The sequence below is a fragment of the Mytilus galloprovincialis genome, chromosome 8 (assembly GCF_965363235.1).
Source record: "Mytilus galloprovincialis chromosome 8, xbMytGall1.hap1.1, whole genome shotgun sequence".
NCBI classification, from domain to species: Eukaryota; Metazoa; Mollusca; class Bivalvia; order Mytilida; family Mytilidae; genus Mytilus; species Mytilus galloprovincialis.
Window position 1 is genome coordinate 70,616,776 of NC_134845.1, and position 17,171 is coordinate 70,633,946.

General features: G+C 31.3%; 1 protein-coding gene across 5 annotated transcripts; it reads right to left on the reverse strand.

Annotated features, from left to right (window-relative positions):
- Nucleotides 1–10,633: 10,633 nt before the first annotated feature.
- Nucleotides 10,634–16,688, reverse strand: LOC143042482 (arfaptin-2-like). Of its 5 annotated transcripts, none has more exons than XM_076214793.1 (6): nt 16,592–16,688; nt 15,394–15,625; nt 13,713–14,123; nt 13,035–13,128; nt 11,547–11,721; nt 10,634–10,945 (listed from the first exon to the last, which is right to left on the reverse strand). In XM_076214793.1, the coding sequence occupies exons 2-6, from the start codon at nt 15,611–15,613 to the stop codon at nt 10,793–10,795; spliced, it is 1,053 nt and encodes a 350-aa protein (XP_076070908.1). In that variant the 5' UTR covers nt 15,614–15,625; nt 16,592–16,688; the 3' UTR covers nt 10,634–10,792. The 5 variants fall into 5 exon arrangements, with proteins under 5 accessions (XP_076070908.1, XP_076070907.1, XP_076070909.1 ...); XM_076214792.1 differs by having other exon boundaries at nt 16,568–16,677; XM_076214794.1 differs by having other exon boundaries at nt 16,587–16,605.
- Between the last annotated feature and the right edge of the window lie 483 nt (nt 16,689–17,171).

Below are 17,171 nucleotides of genomic sequence, written 5' to 3' on the forward strand. Positions count from 1 at the left end.
TGTTGTTATTATTGACTGGCCAAAGTTTACAGAAGTGATACATAGATATTGCTTTTCTTTTGGAAGAAACAGCATAAGAGCTGTTACAATTTATCTTCAAATATGTAAAACAGATATTTTCCTCAAAGTAAATTACTTTTAGCAAAAGCCTTGACATTACAAAATTTGATACATATTTTTGCCTCATTCACCAAAGTCACCATAAGTTGTGCTGGGATATAAAGGCAGGACCCATTTTATAATGTAATTAGTTATCAAATGTACCAGGATTATAATTTAATACGTCAGACCCGCGTTTTGTCTACATAAGACTCATCAGTGATGCTCAGATCAAAATAGTTAAAAAGTCACACAAGTACAAAGTTGAAGAGAATTGAGGACCCAAAATTCCCAAAAGTTGTAACATAAACCTTTTTTATCTTAAGAAAATTTGTTCATTTTCTCTTTAACTTGCATGGAGGAAGGATTTAATTTTTTTTCAATTATTCACAAAATAGCTACTGTGGATTCATTCTTATTGGTGAGATACCAAGTTGGTAAAGGTGAATCATGACTTCAAATGTTCAACGAAATACATATGTTCTATAGGCTTGTGTGTAGACTTTAGAAAAACCATGTAATCAAATATATAAAAAAATAAATCTTTCCTCAATCAACAAAAATTGACACCCATGAAAAATAAGTGTATCCACAATATGGTCTGTGCTACTCCAAAATCCTCTACAGGTATGCTTAGGAGATTGGATCCTAGTTACCATGTACTGTCGCCATGGGGCACTCAAGAAGTCTCATTAGTGTAGAGGCTCTACTGACAGGAAAGCCTTGCTCAATCTACTTTCTTTTCTCCAACAATAAAGGCAAGCAAACAAGCGGCAGTGGAAAAGTCTCCCATTGCATTCACAAACACAAAAGCATTCTAATTACTTGGTAGTTTTCTTCCATGCAACAACAGTCTCAGAATATACAACATTTGAGACGGTAATCTGGCAGTACTGTTGTCAATTTGTATGAAGCTTTGTATTTCACTTGATAGAAAACCTGGATACTTCAAATCTTGAATACATATACATGTACCTTATGTCAAGACATTATTATGCAATAATTTTCATTGTCCTTGACCTCATTTTCATGGTTCAGGATTTTCCAACTAATGAGAGATTTGAAAATTATAAAGGGTATTTTCATTACAAGATTACATGTATGTATGACAGGGATCAATTGAACTTAACATCATTAAAAGATCTGCCATAGTATAAGCAATAGTTCATATATACTTGGTGTATGGAATAACTAAGATGTGCATGTTTTTTTTATCTTTACCTCTTTTACAAAACAATTATCGAAATATTTAATTTTATGACAGTAGCGGATCTACAAATTTTCATAAGCTGGGCCCGCTCCGGTCACGCTTCAGTGATTCCCTATATAATCTACCAAATTTGTTTTGGCCCCCCTCCATAAATCTGCCTCTGAATGATGCCTGCAGAGGACCATTTATTTAACTGTGACTAATTTATAAATGTTACTCTTCATTCAAAGTTTTGACCAAATTGCAATTTGTTTCTCCACATCAAACTGTTCAACTGGTCTGGAATTTTAACCTACTGCTGAAAAGATACAAGTATTCAAAGTGTTAAATAAAGCATACTTACAATTCTAATAAGGTTGAATTCTACTTTGAAGGGGTAGTAATTATACGACTGCAAAAATTTAAAACATTTTGGTGGTATATTGGTGTCAGCGTCGTCCGAAGACGGATAATAAATAGAAATCAATCAAATTTTAACACAAGGTTTATAACCACTGAAGGAAGGTTGGGATTGATTTTGAGGGTTTTGGTCCCAACAGTTTAGGAATTAGGGGTCAAAAGGGTCCAAAATGAAACTTTGTTTGATTTCATCAAAATTTGAATTATTGAGGTTCTTTGATATGCTGAATCTAACTGTATTTAGATTCTTAATTTTTGGTCCTGTTTTCAAATTGGTTAACATTATGGTCCAAAGGGTGCAAAAAAAATTTAGTTTGATATTAACATAATTGAAATTTTGGGGTTCTATGATATGCTGAATCTGAACATGAACTTAGATTTTTGATTATGGGCCCAGTTTTCAAGTAAGTGCAAATCGAGTCCAAAATTTAACTTTGTTTGTTTTCAACATAAATTGTTATTTGGGGTTCTTTGATATGCTGAATCTAACCATGTATTTAGATTTTTGATATTTAGGCCTGTTATCAAATTGGTCCAGATTGAGGTCTAAAGGGTCCAAAATTGAACTTTATTTGATTTCAAAAATCAAATTCTTGGGGTTCTTTGATATGCTGATTCTGGCCATGTTTTTAGATTTTGGATATTGGACCATAAAAGGTAAATGTCTAGTTTAAAATTTTTATGTTCTTAGACCACATTCATTCTGTATCAGAAACCTTTGTCAACTTTTTAATCACAATCCAAATTCAGAGCTGTACTTGCCCCAATTGTTCACGGTTTGACCTCTGCAGTCATATCAAGACAGAGCATTTGATTTTTTAATTGCTACAAAAACATCCAAACTAATGTGATATATTAAAAAAATCTTCCCTTTTCATAAGAATCAGATTTTTGCTTGAATTAAAATGTTTAGTATTCAGTAAGTTATATTTGAAGTTACAATACAAGTTTCCAATAATCTTGTCATCCTGTTGATTTGTACTTGCGGTTTTATTTTATCAACCTTGAAAACCTATGGTAGCTCCAACTGATTAGAATACAGATCATGAGTCCACACTTTGCTTACAAAAATATGACAACACTGCATTTTACTTTCTGTTCTGATAAATTGCTGAAAGTATATTTCACAAAGTATTTTAGATCTTAATTTATTAAGCATGAATGTCTCATCTGCTTTACTAACCATTTTCATGTTGAGAGTCCTAAACATAAAGCTTTATTACAAGTATCACATTAACTAAACACGATCTAGGAAAATGAGGTCAAGGTGAGATAAACCATGCCAGACAGACCTGTACACCTAACATTTAAGCAATATATGCATTATATATAGTTGATTTATTGCTTATAGTATTAGAAAAAAAGACCAAAACATGAAAACCTCACACTGCTGAAGAACCTTGAAAATTGTGTCACTGTCAAATAAAACCTGCTAGACTAATATGTACATCATGAAATATATTTCCATACAGCAAATAGTTGACCTATTGCTTATAGACTAGTACAAATGTATTAGAAAAAAAGACCAAAACACAAAACTTAACTTAAAACTACTGAACCGTGAAAATGAGGTCAACGTCAGATGTACACCATACAATTCTTCCATTCACCAAATAAAGTAGACCTAGTTCTTATGGTATCTTGGTCTATCTTAGATATGGACTTGACCACTAAAACTTAACCTTGTTCACTGATTCATGGAATGAGGTCAAGGTCATATGAAAACTGTCTGACAGGCGCAAGGACCTTGCAAGATACGCACATACTAGATATAGTTATCCTATTATACACAATAAGAGAGACATTAACAAAACAAACTAGAGGTTCATAAGAGCCTGTGTTGTTCAACTGATTCTACTTTGGTTTTGGAAATCATGTAAAAATAGAAGTCATAACAGATACCCTTATAATGACTGAGGCCAAAGTTCAAGCATGGATCTCAACAATAACTTAATTGAAACTGCAGAAGATGACTGGGGACTTTTCTTTTTGAATTTTCCTCACAGTTCAGTATTTTGGGGATTTTACTTTTTTTACATTGTTTATAGGGTCCTTTGTTAAAAAAAAGTCCCCTGCTGACAGCCATCTTGGATGATGGATCGCCTACAAAATTACAACACTTGGTCAGCACCTCATAAGGAACATTTGTGCTATGTTTTATTTCATTCCATTTAGTTCTCTAATTTAAGACATTTATATGAATTTCTCTTAGGGTCCTATGTTAAACTAAATCCCTCTCTGTCAGCCATCTTGGATGAAAGATTGACTATATTGTTACAACACTTGGTCAGCACCTCATAAAGAACATTTGTGCCATGTTTGGTTTCATTCCATGCTGTGGTTCTCTAATTAAAGCTAATTTGTCCGTATTGTCCAAAGGGTGGTCCTATGTTTTACAAAGTCCCCCGCTAACAGCAATCTTGGATAATGGATCGCCTACAAAGTTACAACATTTGGTCAGCACCTCAAAAGAAAAATTCATAACATGTTTTGTTTCATTCCTTTTAGTGGTTTTCTAAAAGAAGACTTTGGTATGTATTTCCCTTAGGGTCCTATGTAAAACTAAGTCCCCCTCTGACAGCCATCTTGGATGATGGATTGGCTTCAATGTAACAACACTTGGACAGCACCTCAAAAGGAACATTCATGCCATGTTTGGTTTCATTCCTTTGGTTCTCTAAAAGAAGATACTTGTAAAATTTCCCTGAGGACCTTATGTTAGACAGTCCCCCTCTATCAGTACCTCAAAAGTAGTCATGCCATGTTTGGTTTCATATCATTCAGTGGTTCTCTGTAAGAAGACTTTGGTATGTATTTCCTAAAGGGTCCTATATTATACTAAGTCCCTCTATGGTTGCCATCTTGGATAATGGGACAGCTTCAAAGTAACAACACTTGGTCGGAACCTCACTGTAAGGTATATGCATTCCATGTTTTGTTTCATTATTTGGTTTTCTAAAAGAAGATATTTGTTATATTTCCCTTAGGGTTCTATGTTAAACTAAAGTCCCTCCCTTGCAGCCTCTCTGGATAGTGGATTGGCTTCAACGTTACCCCACTTGGTCAGCACCTCACAAGAAACATATATGCATGCCATTTTTATTCCATTCCATTAAGTGGTTTTCTAAAAGAAGACATTTGTACATATTTTCCATAGGGTCTTATGTTGAACAAAGTAACAACAATTGGTCAGCATTTATAAGGAGCTTTCATGCCTTGTTTGGTTTCATTCCATTTAATGGTTCTCTAAAAGAAGACATTTGTATGTATTGTCCATAGGGTTCTATGTTAAACAAAGTCTTGCTTAAAAACAAAAAATACCCCTGCTGGAGGTCATCTTTGATTACATCCCAGTTCCTTTGTTCTACCATGGGTGATCTGAGCTGGATCATCCCTACCAGATCACCCCAGCTTGCTTTGCATGCTTTCCTTTGTTTTGTAACATTTTGGCGGGAATGCCTAATGCACAATAAAACTTAGAATTGATTATACGGAAAAGACTAACTATCAAAATTTATATAGAAAAAATCCAGTGTTTATGCTGATCTGACCATAGGGGTGATTTTGCATCCTAATGGGATAACTATTACTGATGAATCAGCTACAATGTAACAACACTTGGCCAGCAACTCATCAGGATGATCATTCATGCCTTGTTTATTTCATTCCATTCAGTGATTCTTTGGAAGTTCAAAATGTAAAAAGTTTACGACAACTCACTAGGACCTGGAAGAAGGTGAGCTAAAAATCTGCACATTTTTACAAGTAGTCACTGAACCATGAAAATGAGTTTGAAGGACAATGGACATATGACAGACAAAAACTTCATAATATATGGCATCTATATACAAAGTATGAAGCATCTAGATCTTACAACTTCTAAAATATAAATCTTGACAGAAGTTAGTTAACACCACTGCCGCTGGATCACTATCCCTAAGTTAAGCTTTCAGAGACGGAAGTTGCAGGCTCGACAAAAGACAATTCATAAACTAGAATTGGACTTGTATGTGACAGGTTTTGTATTAAATGTGCAGGGATTAACCAGATGGCTTTCTTCAGAACCATAGGATTGTAATGTGTATAGAACTTGTGTGACAGGTTTTGTATTAAATGTGCAGGGATAAACCAAATGGCTTTCTTCAGAACCACAGGATTGTGATGTGTATAGAAAGTACTATCATTGTATAACACCCTGTAAAACCAATAAAACAAGTTCCTGATTGAGTACTGAATCTAGACAAAAACAGATTAACACAAGACTACCATGCTGGTGAAATGAAAAAAAGATAAATACAAAGTTATCCTCATTTTTTTTATTTAAGATACCATTAATAGCTCGTTTCACATTGTGATACACATGAATTGCTAACATTTATTTACACATGATAAAGTGTTCAAACATACATGAAATAAAACTTGAGTACAATCATGATTAAATGAGATGTTTTATAACATGCTGCAGGGTGTCACATGATCCTGTAGTCCATAGACATGGATGTACATGTATTACCTTTACCTTAATATTTGGGGTCTGTCGGATAGAAATCGAGCTTATGTAAGTGAATATCAATATATTTCGGCTTGAAATGAAATCTTTCAAAATTCTGTTTGAAGATTGAGTTGTTATAAAAACTCTATAAAACAGACCAAAATTCATCTTTTATTTCGTATTTGATCATGTTGAATGTTTCTAAACCGAATCAAAGGTTTATACGTACATGTACATGTTCACTTGCATAAGGTTGATTTTGTATCTGACACAGCTTATTTGTAATCAACAAATAATTACATGATGCTTCTTATAAGTTACAACTGAGAAATATTGCTAATTTCGGGCAACTTCCAAATTTCAACAAAATATTGAAATTTTAAATTGTGAGAGTGAAAATGATTTACATAATCTGCATAAATGCATATTCAAGTATTTTAAGACTATATTTGTTTGGCAGTTGAATGACTATCTAGACGGATTGATTGATTGATGTTTCCTTTACACAACCATAGTACATAGGAATTTATTGATTTAGACAGAAATAAAAGTAAACTATATGTATTGCACTGCAGTGTTCTTCTCCCTAGAGGGCCTTTTAGCATCATGGTTATGTGATGCTGTATTTCTGAATGTGATGCTATCAGAATTGATATTATTATAGATTGTGTTATTGATGTGATGCTATAATTTTTAAAAATAAGATGGTATTTCAAATTTCCTTGATAAACAGGATGCTATATGAATTTTCTGGGGAGAACACTGCACTGCATATCATATTCCTATATAAATTTATTTAAATGTCATGAAACGTAGTGTCAAAGTTCCATCAAAACAAGATCAAGAATTATTTCTCAGCATTAGGATATTTGAGTATTTCTATAAGCTTTTGTCTTCATTGCCTGACTACTATATATAAGTGATTAAAAAAAAAACATGTTTACTATAAAGCCAATAAATGTTTACAACTACTGGAATACAGAGAAATAGCTTTATCCAGTAAATTATATATTTAAGTAGGTTCATCAATTCCTTCGTTTTAATACATCAAATATATCTTGCATAAGATCTAAGAATTGTTTAGTGACAGGTTTTCATTTTCCTTATAGAAAGAAAGTATCACAATTACAATCACAACCTGTTTGACAGTTGAAAATTACATTATCATCGACTAAAACTACTTAGTTTAAAAATGGATGGAATTCTTTTTCACAATCATGACAGCAAAATATGGTGAAACTCTCTATGATATCTATGAGAACAATGCAACATATCAAATATGAATTTGAAAGACTTTTTGTCTTGAACTATTAAAATACATTGTAATGAAACTAATTATTTATAATGAATGTAAGTTACTGTTCTAGTGCATCAAAACTAAGCCCAGACATATTTCCATATGCACAGAAAAAAAATCCAGTACCATTTTGTATTAATCACTTTAAGGAAGCCGCATTTATTAACATTGTGGTGGATCAAGTAAGAGGAGCCCTTTGACTGGCTTAAAAGGGGGGTGTCTGCTCCAGTCACACTTCAGTAATTCCCTAGATAATCAACCATTTTTTCCAACGAAAGTTTGTGTTGATTTTACCCGAAATTTATTTGTTGGTTGAATTATTAGTATTGAATTAGGGGGGCATATACTAACAAGGTACAAATGTACTGGTTATGAAAAATTATTTGATTTGTTCATGTTATGTTAAGAACTGAAATGAAATATTCAAAATATGGCATCTTTGAAATTTTTTAATGTTACAACATATATTTATTTAGTATTAGCTCAAACAAAAGTCCCTCCACCAATGACTAGCATATTTTAAATACATTTGGATTTCACAATGTTGGATCTATTGATCATATATCAAAGAGTCAAATGTATATTATATTATTAATTTACTAATAAATGAATATTATACAATGTGTTTTGAGTGATCAGCCATTTCTCCTAAATTTCACAACTCATAAAATTCAGTTTGGTCCCAATAATAGAATTTATAATACAAAAGCATTTAAACTACTGACAGGATAAATATATGTACACAAGAATTTTATACAGATGTCAGTAGTTTAATATAAGTTCTTAAGCATCTATATACTTAGCATTATAACTTGGCTTTAAAATTACAGCTAAGCAAGCACTGTAATCTAGGAAGTTTAACTGCAGTATTGCACTTTATTGATTATGGGTACGACTGTCTTGAAAACAGCTGATGATTGTGTATTTATAGATTATTGTTGTTCATCTCAATCAGATTGATTTTTTCGCTTGAACCAGTACGGCAAAAGTGAAAAAAGCAATTAAGTTGAGATGACCAATGATAATCTGTTTATCGCTACTAGTATTTCACCTATAGATGACAACATTGTTAATTTTAATAACAGCAACATATGCTCCCTTAGTTTCTAGCGATCATTTTTCATATCACTCTACTGTGCTGAGAAAAGAAATTATCTATCCGTGAAAATTTCATAAAATTGAGAAAACAGGAACTTTCTTTAACCTATTCTTGTTTTACCAAGATTTCCATTTTTTTGCATCCTTGTGATATTGTTGTAGAAAAACTGTTAGAAGTAAGAATTTTCATCTATATAGTATCACAGAATGGTAACTTCAACTTTAATATTTGAAATATAACATCATTACAACAACAAAAAATCTTCAAGTACCCTTCTCCATATTTTTGGTAAGTAAAAAATTTCATGCCTTAAAAATACCAAAATCAAGAAATATTTCAACAATTTATAGTAGTTCCTTAGAGGAATAAAATAAAGGGAAATTATCTAGTATCAAATCCCCCATTTTTCAGTATATATATATTTTTAATATATTACATCTATAATACAGTACCTCCAAAATATAAATAATTTATAAGAACATGAAATAACTTTTTTCACAACTTTATATTTCACACAGGTCGGAATTTTTCTTTTTTTTACAGATTTGACTTATTTTGGTATTTAGTAACAAGCATTATAAATTTGAATGCATGTTTAGTTCTACAAAAATACAATACTTATTCTCAAATATAACCAAATCAAAATCATTAAATTAAAAATGTTATAATGTTATGTCTTCGTTTAATTTTCCAACTAATAAATTAACCATATGCATGTAAAAAAATGTGGATTTTACTGAAATTGTTTGGTTTTCACAGAACCTGAGAATAATTAAATGTTTATTTCCTATCTCATCGAACAGCTTTTGTGAATAGCTAAATTCTCAATTATATATTATATATATATATATATATATCTATATCTATATACAAAATAAATGACATTGAAACTATCATTAACAATTATTGTGAGTTTCTAAATGACTACCATGTCCTCAACTAATATTATTTATTTCATACTGGTGCATGTATAAGAACCCAATTTTAATGTAATTGTATGGCATTTGTTGGTTTCAACTTTTCCCCCAAAAAAACTTACAATCTTATATGGCATATGATACTATCTAAATCATATTTTGTTGAAATAAGGTTTACCTAGTCTGTTTCTATGAGTTAAGAACAGTAATTGTGGTCACAGTAAGAACTTAACTGGTTATATTTTCAATAATCCCCATAGTACCTGTTTAACCCCTGGTATGCTTGAAGACGCGGACTGTTATTGTGAGTCACACCTTATAAACATTTAACAAAATTACGAACATTGCAATAATTAATAAATAAATAAATAAACTACTTAATTTCTTTTGATGTGTAAATTATGCAAACCACTAATAACCACTTTAGACTATACTATCAACAAATGGTTTCACTATGTAAATAAATATTCAATTCAGCATATGTGCTTAAAATAAAACTTGCTCAGGTATAACAGATTTTAATCCTGCTATGATGTACTTTTAGAAAGTAAAATATCTTTAAACACAATATCACGATATAAAACATATTCAAAAGAATATCTTTCACAGAGAAGAAGGTATCAAAATGCAAATTTTTAGACCCTTGAAATCAAAAAGTGTAATTAATCCCATAATCAATATCATTCTGTTCTCCTCATTAGTCGGCATGTAACCAGCAGGATTTGAAAGATTGCCAAAAAAAACCTGATTTTTAAATTAAGATATTAGCAAAGTTTTACAAAGACATAAGAGGTCTTATACCAAGATGATGATGTGCCGATATGGGTCAAATTAAGCTTTGGCTCATAAAATTTGCCAAAAAAGTTTTATAAAATTGCCATTTTTAGGTTAAATCAAAATGATCACAAACTCCCTCTTACGGTTCTAGATCAAAGTGTGTACATTGATCAAGTAATTAGCCATTTGAATTGCCATTAGTGTTTAATTATTACCAAGTTTTTATGCAGTTTAAACTTTATAATTGTAAGTTACATAATCTTAACAAGTAAACGTCCAATCAGCAGAAGTATATCCCTCACATTGATATATATATATATATATATATATATAATGGATATATATATATATATATATATATATATAATGGACAAAATTAACAAGACATAAGGGATTTGTAAGTATCACATAACATAAAATAAAACATTAAATGAATAAAATAAATACTTCAAAAAAGAAAAAACGAAAAAGAAAATCTCAACAGAAAAAAGCTACAATAAAATTATTGTTCTATCCACGATGGTTTTTCTGTATTTGCTGGTTTAAGTTTTATATTGAACTGTTTTAACGTTGCCTCTAATGCTGAATCGTTGCCAGTAAAATAAGCTGATACAGCGTTGTGAAATAATAACAACTGTTTGTGCATGACTTTTACCTGAAATAAAAGAATTAATAAGATGTTATTAAAAAATAATAGAAAAATAACAGAAAAGATTTATACATCTAAAAGGCAAAAACTAGAATTTACTAAATAAATTAAATATACAATTATTGATTGGTTTTAAACATATATAAAAGAGGAATATTAAAAGAATGTTAGCAGTCAGTTTGATACAATTTTGTCCCTAAAAAAACAACCAAAAATGTTACCCATGTTTTATTTGCAAGTCAATAACTCATCTCATTTGAATCCAGGCATCCTTTAATTTGTTACTCATGTACTATTAAGGGTGTTCAGTAATTACAAAGTAAAGAATTTCAGCATTAATACATGAAACAAGGGTGCCACCAGGAAAAACCCACACAAAAAAAAATCATTTGTATAAATGTAAAACAACAATTCTCATAATTTTAATCTATGACATGAAATCAAACAGATCTATGATGAAATCATCATATACAATTGCATACATGTGCTTGTCTGTCAGTTTATATCTATTTAAAAGCCTTTCTGGCAAGTGTAAATTATATCTTCTAAGATTTAATCATGTTAGTTAACTTTGGTTTTAAAAAAAGATTAAGAATTTGACTGTTACCCTATTCTCATCTAGGAACTTAAGTTTTATAGACACATCTGCTCTAAGCTTTTCAAACTTGACTTTATGTTCATCAAACTTTCTTTTGGAGCCATCCACTTTAGTAGCCGATGTTGATTCTCTAGGTGCTAGCTGTAGAGCTTCCATCTCATTTCTGTAAGCATCATACTCTAACCTGAAGTAAAATAAAACAAACGATAATTGTATAGGTGCCAACTGATAATAATCAAGTTGTAAGTAAGCATTCTAATCTGAAAATCAAAATTTCGAGTCATGGAAGGCTGCAATTAAGTAAGTTAAATTTTGTCATTTTAAACGGTGGTTTGCTTATTTCAATGTTACACATGTTACAGTTATGATTTACTTAAACAGTTTGATTAACAATATACAGATTTATCTAAATATTCCTTTAAATTTTTATGAGATAATTTATTGTTAGCCTTTCTATTTCCAGTAGGGAGGTCAAAAGATCTGAAATTTAGTATTCGAATTCTCGGTCATGATAATCGAGTACTCGCGAGTACTCACGAGTACTCGGATGAATCATAAACATCTACTCGGATGAAAAGCTAAGATTTAAGTTGGGAAGCAGTGTTTTTGTTATTACTTTCATAAACATATTAATGAAAGACAAACATACTCATAGCTTGCTGCTCTGTGTGTTTGTGTCAATTAAACAATGAATTACCGACCGCAGTTTCTACAAATAACCTATCACAAAAGCAATTATTGTTTGTGTATGTGTTCATGAACCATATTCCAATCAAATCAAAAATATTTGCATATAAAGTCCAACAAACGCACACAATATCTGTATCATTTGTTCCTGCATGAGGAGTTGGTATTTTTTATAATAAGACTTGTCAATTAATTTTTCATCAACCATATTGGACTTAAAATTACTTGTGTTTTTTCATGTTGCTCAGTTTTACTTTTCCTGTGTTTTGTTTTTTTGCACTATCGTTTGTCTGATTTTCTTTTTTTTTTTTTGTCATGACGTTGACGGTTGTCAGTATATTTTGACTTTTGGGTTTGAATGTCACTCTCGTACTTTCGCCTATCTCTAAATTGTTAATTAAACAATTATAGTTAAGTTTCAAAAACAGAGTAATTAGATTAATATTTCAACAGAATTAAAATGAGTGGAAATGTGAAGAGAACTATCTCAAGATGTATAACAAGCTAACAAGTATTTGAGAACTAAAACTGTACTCAAGTACTCAGCCTTCCAAGCGAGTACTCGTTGCCATCTCTAATTTCCAGCCATGTATGTGAATGTATGTGAATGTACGGAATGATGTGAATAAGTAAGTTGCTTTACATCTTATTCTTAAAGCATCTTATTCTTGAACAAATAGACATATAAAAGTCTAGAATAAATTTACCCTTTTCTTAACGTACTGCCACTTTTCTAATTTTATCTTTTTACATATTTGTATCCAGTTAAATGTGAACTAATTCCATTAAAACCATATTTAAATGTCCTACCTTGCAGCTTCATACTGTCTGACTGTTAACAGTGTGTCCTCCATGGTCTTGTTACATAAAGTGTTAATAGTTGATGTGAAAAAATTCATAGCCCCTGAAAGAAAACAGACCAGTGTTTTAAAGATATATATATATCTACAATAAATTACTAATGTGTGACAACTATGCAAAGGAGAACATACCAGTATTTATAATGTTTGTTACATGTACATCGTATTGATCAAAGTAGAGGGTATTAAAATATTTCTCCTTAACTTCTTAATCCATTTAAATTGTTTTTCTTATCAATAATTGCATTTTTTTAATTGAAAATCCACAATGATCTATTTTTACAAATAGCATGCTAGAAATATAGTAACCATTCGAAGATGAAAGAGAATTCAATCAAAAACTTTAATTGCATATACGACAAACACCTTCTTTCTATCATTAAGTGCTCATCCAACATTAAAATGGTAATAATTGACTTAAAAATAAAATCACAATACATGTAATACTGAACTCCTAGGAAAATTCAAAAGGAAGGTCACTAATCAAATGGCAAAATCAAAAGCTCAAACACATCAAACAAATGGAAAACAGCTGTCATATTCCTGACTAGGTACAGACAAAATGAAAATGGTGGATTAAACCTGGTTTTAAAGCTATCTAAACCTCTCATTTGTATGACTAACTTACCTAATAATACTTCCCCATTTTTTACCAGAGCCCTTTGTGTCTCACAGTTATATGAAAACTCCTCCTGAAGTTCTGGAGAACGTTGAGCTTGCTCTGAGAAGGCTTCGCCTAATGCTCTCTGGGTTTGTACAACATTACAGAAATGACTATTTAAGTTCTTGGCCAGTCTTAATATATTAGAATATTTTCTTTGCATATCGCGTAATACTTCTATTTGTGCTTCTAGTTCCAGATCAACGGTTTTAGAACCTTTACCAAGTCTCTCAGCAATGTATTGTTTAGTACATTTGAAGGTGTTGACACTCCATGATTTGATGGTTTCTATTTTAGATTGTGCTGTCTGTACAGTTTTAGGTAAGAAGTCTCCATTGCTGGAAACAGGGTTGTTTGATAATGACACATGACTTGTTGCTGAAATAAAATAAAATATCAAATTATCCTCTCATTCGAACTTAAAAATAATGACACGAATGAATTTTTACTTCTGGTTAATATATATGATAATGTTAATGATTATTAGTATGATAGTATCGGATAATTATATTTGATCCAATTCCAAACTTATAAATATTGAAAAAGGTCTATGCAGCTATGTATTGATCTATCATCTTTAATCTCCAGTTTCAAAATGTATGTGTTAATAGCAGTAGGTAGAACATATAGCCAAAACAATTGAAATACCAATGTTTTAATCTTTATAGGTGCAGGTTAATGGGTTTATTGCTTTATCTTATCTTTAAAAAAAAATAATTTAAAATGCCAAAAATAATCAACCGCATACCTCATGCAAAAAAAGATTTTACCCAGGTTTTGCATGCCAATGAATTATTGGGATACCACCACCAAAAACACATGCTTTTCTTGTATTTCATGCAGGTACCATTAAACTGTTGCATGAACATGATGAAGTCATCGCTTATATATTCAAATAAATAAAAACAAAAGTATCTCATAAAAGCTAAGATTTAACTCTCCAGATGATCAGCTTGTATTCCCAGTTCTCAGAAACAACCCTTTTGTTTTATTGTAGGTCTACTCCATTAAATAGTTATCAAAGGTACAACTTCAAGGCTTATAATTCCATTGCTTCCAAATTAAAATTAATGTACATGTAGGAGGGTTGGAAGTGAATGTCATGATTCCCAACTTCCCTTCCTATTTCTTATTTATTTGTGGAGAGAAACAGGAGTAAACCATCTTCAGCAAATGAATTAATTTCGATATAAATGTGTATCAAATGTATTTAAGGACATTTTCCCCCCATGAAATACAATATTTATAATAGGCTTTAAGTACTTAAATGTTTCCCTTTCCCTTTGTCGTAAAAGAATCTAAAAAATATATATACTTTAAAGAACGCAGAAATTACATGAATTATCAAAAAACTTCATACACAAGATTCCAAAACAGCAAAACTATGTTTAGAATGTCAACAAGCAAACTTTAGCTCATATAATATGTACCTTAGCTGTAGCTATTCCAATTTTAATTTTGTTTTTTCTACAATAACAGATTTTTATTCATATTCCTCTCTCTCAAGGTTTCCAAAACTTTTGAAAAAAAAAATGTTAAAAAAAGACATTCAAAACAACTGATGACAAACAAAACTTAAGTTTATACTGTAATTTTCACTTATATTGTAGATGAGCAATATATGTGAACAAGAAGCAGAAACACACACCAGGTGGCATAGTTTGAGATCTAGGTAGCTGAGAAGATCCAGTGTTATCAAAAGAACCTGATCCGCCTGGATATGATGATGTCATTATTTTCTGTGGAGATCCTGTCTGGACTGTGTTATGCATGTCATTTAAGTTTGGCCCATCTTCTAAAATTTCTTTCAAATCTTTCTCAAAAGTATCGACTTCTCCTCCACCATTAACCATATCTCTTCCTGCCATAATTGCATGTACCTAAAAATAGACTATATGTGTCAACAGAGATGTCCTGCCATACAAATGGGGTTTGTCCCAAGTCAGGAGCCTCTGGACTTTGTTAGTCTTGTATTATTTTAATTTTAGTTTCTTGTGTACAATTTGGAAATTAGTATGGCGTTCATTATCACTGACCTAGTATATATTTATTTAGGGGCCAGCTGAAGGAGGCCTCCGGGTGGGGAATTCCTCGCTACATTGAAAACCTGTTGTTGACCTTCTGCTGTTGTTTTTTCTATGGTCGGGTTGTTGTCTCTTTGACACATTCCCCATTTCCATTTTCAATATAATTTTCAGGAATGAAATTTAAGTAAAGTGTCAGGAGATGGTCAGAATGCAGGATTTTAAACCAATTATCCCAAATTTCTCCCACGACACCATGCCTAATAACTTGCTACGGGACTTTTTTGAAATTCCTAACATACCAATATATATTTGGATGCTACATCTCTGCTGTACATGCTGTAGTTTAAGCACGAGTCTTTGAACTTTTTTTACACACATTGCTTTGTTTACAGAGGGTCCCAGATAGCTCTAACTGGGTTGAAAAGGCTTTGTAATTTCAGAGCTTAACTGATGACAATGTGTAACAACCAACCCTTGTGGACATGAATTTACAAGTGGTGTATGTAGTGTAGGCCAAGCGTGAAGACTGAATAACATAATTACTTATATAAGGTCTTGATTTTTTGTTTTTATGCAAATTATCATGTACTTAAAATGTGTTAAACTATAAAACTATATGTCAAACGATGATGGTGTGTTCGTCTGCCAGATGCCGGTCACAATCAATCATTTTAATTTATCGAGAGAAAATCATATCGTATTCGTCCTTTGAATACGTATGCGTTTTTATTTTACATAGACAAAAATAACTACAACTGGTTATGGGGATATTTGCTTGCTTGGCATTACGCTTACGGTATGGCGTAGAAATTACTATACTTGGTTTATCTCGTTGGTTGTTTTCCTATTGTTTCTGTCCGTGTGTCTTGACAAGTTGTCGGTGTTGACGTCACCACAATCTAGTCTAAAACCAGACGATTAACAATTTTACATTTGTATCGATTTTTGCTATAAAAATAATCGTATTTTATTCAGTAAAAAAGTTTTTGTGTAAATTTTATCATGATTTGTATAAATTTCTATATTTTATGAATTTAAATCATTTGTTGATCATTTTTTTTCTGTTTAAACTGGTAGGTTGTTGTAAATGAATTTTTTGATGGCGTTCATATATATCATTAGTACTGGTATCAGGTTTAGGTTTCTACTTAGATACGATCAGTAGAAGGAACAGTTATATCAAACAAATATTTGCTTTCTAAAAAACTGAAGGGACATATTGTGACAAAATATTACCTCCCCTTTAAAATCTGAAAACTAGATTTGTATCAATGTTTGTCTCATTTATGTAAATTACGGGAAAACGTTCAAGTAAATAACAAAAATAGAAATAAGACAGCTTATTACACTTGGCTGTATAAAATGTACCTTTTAAGCTAGAAGAAGAAGAAGAAGAAGA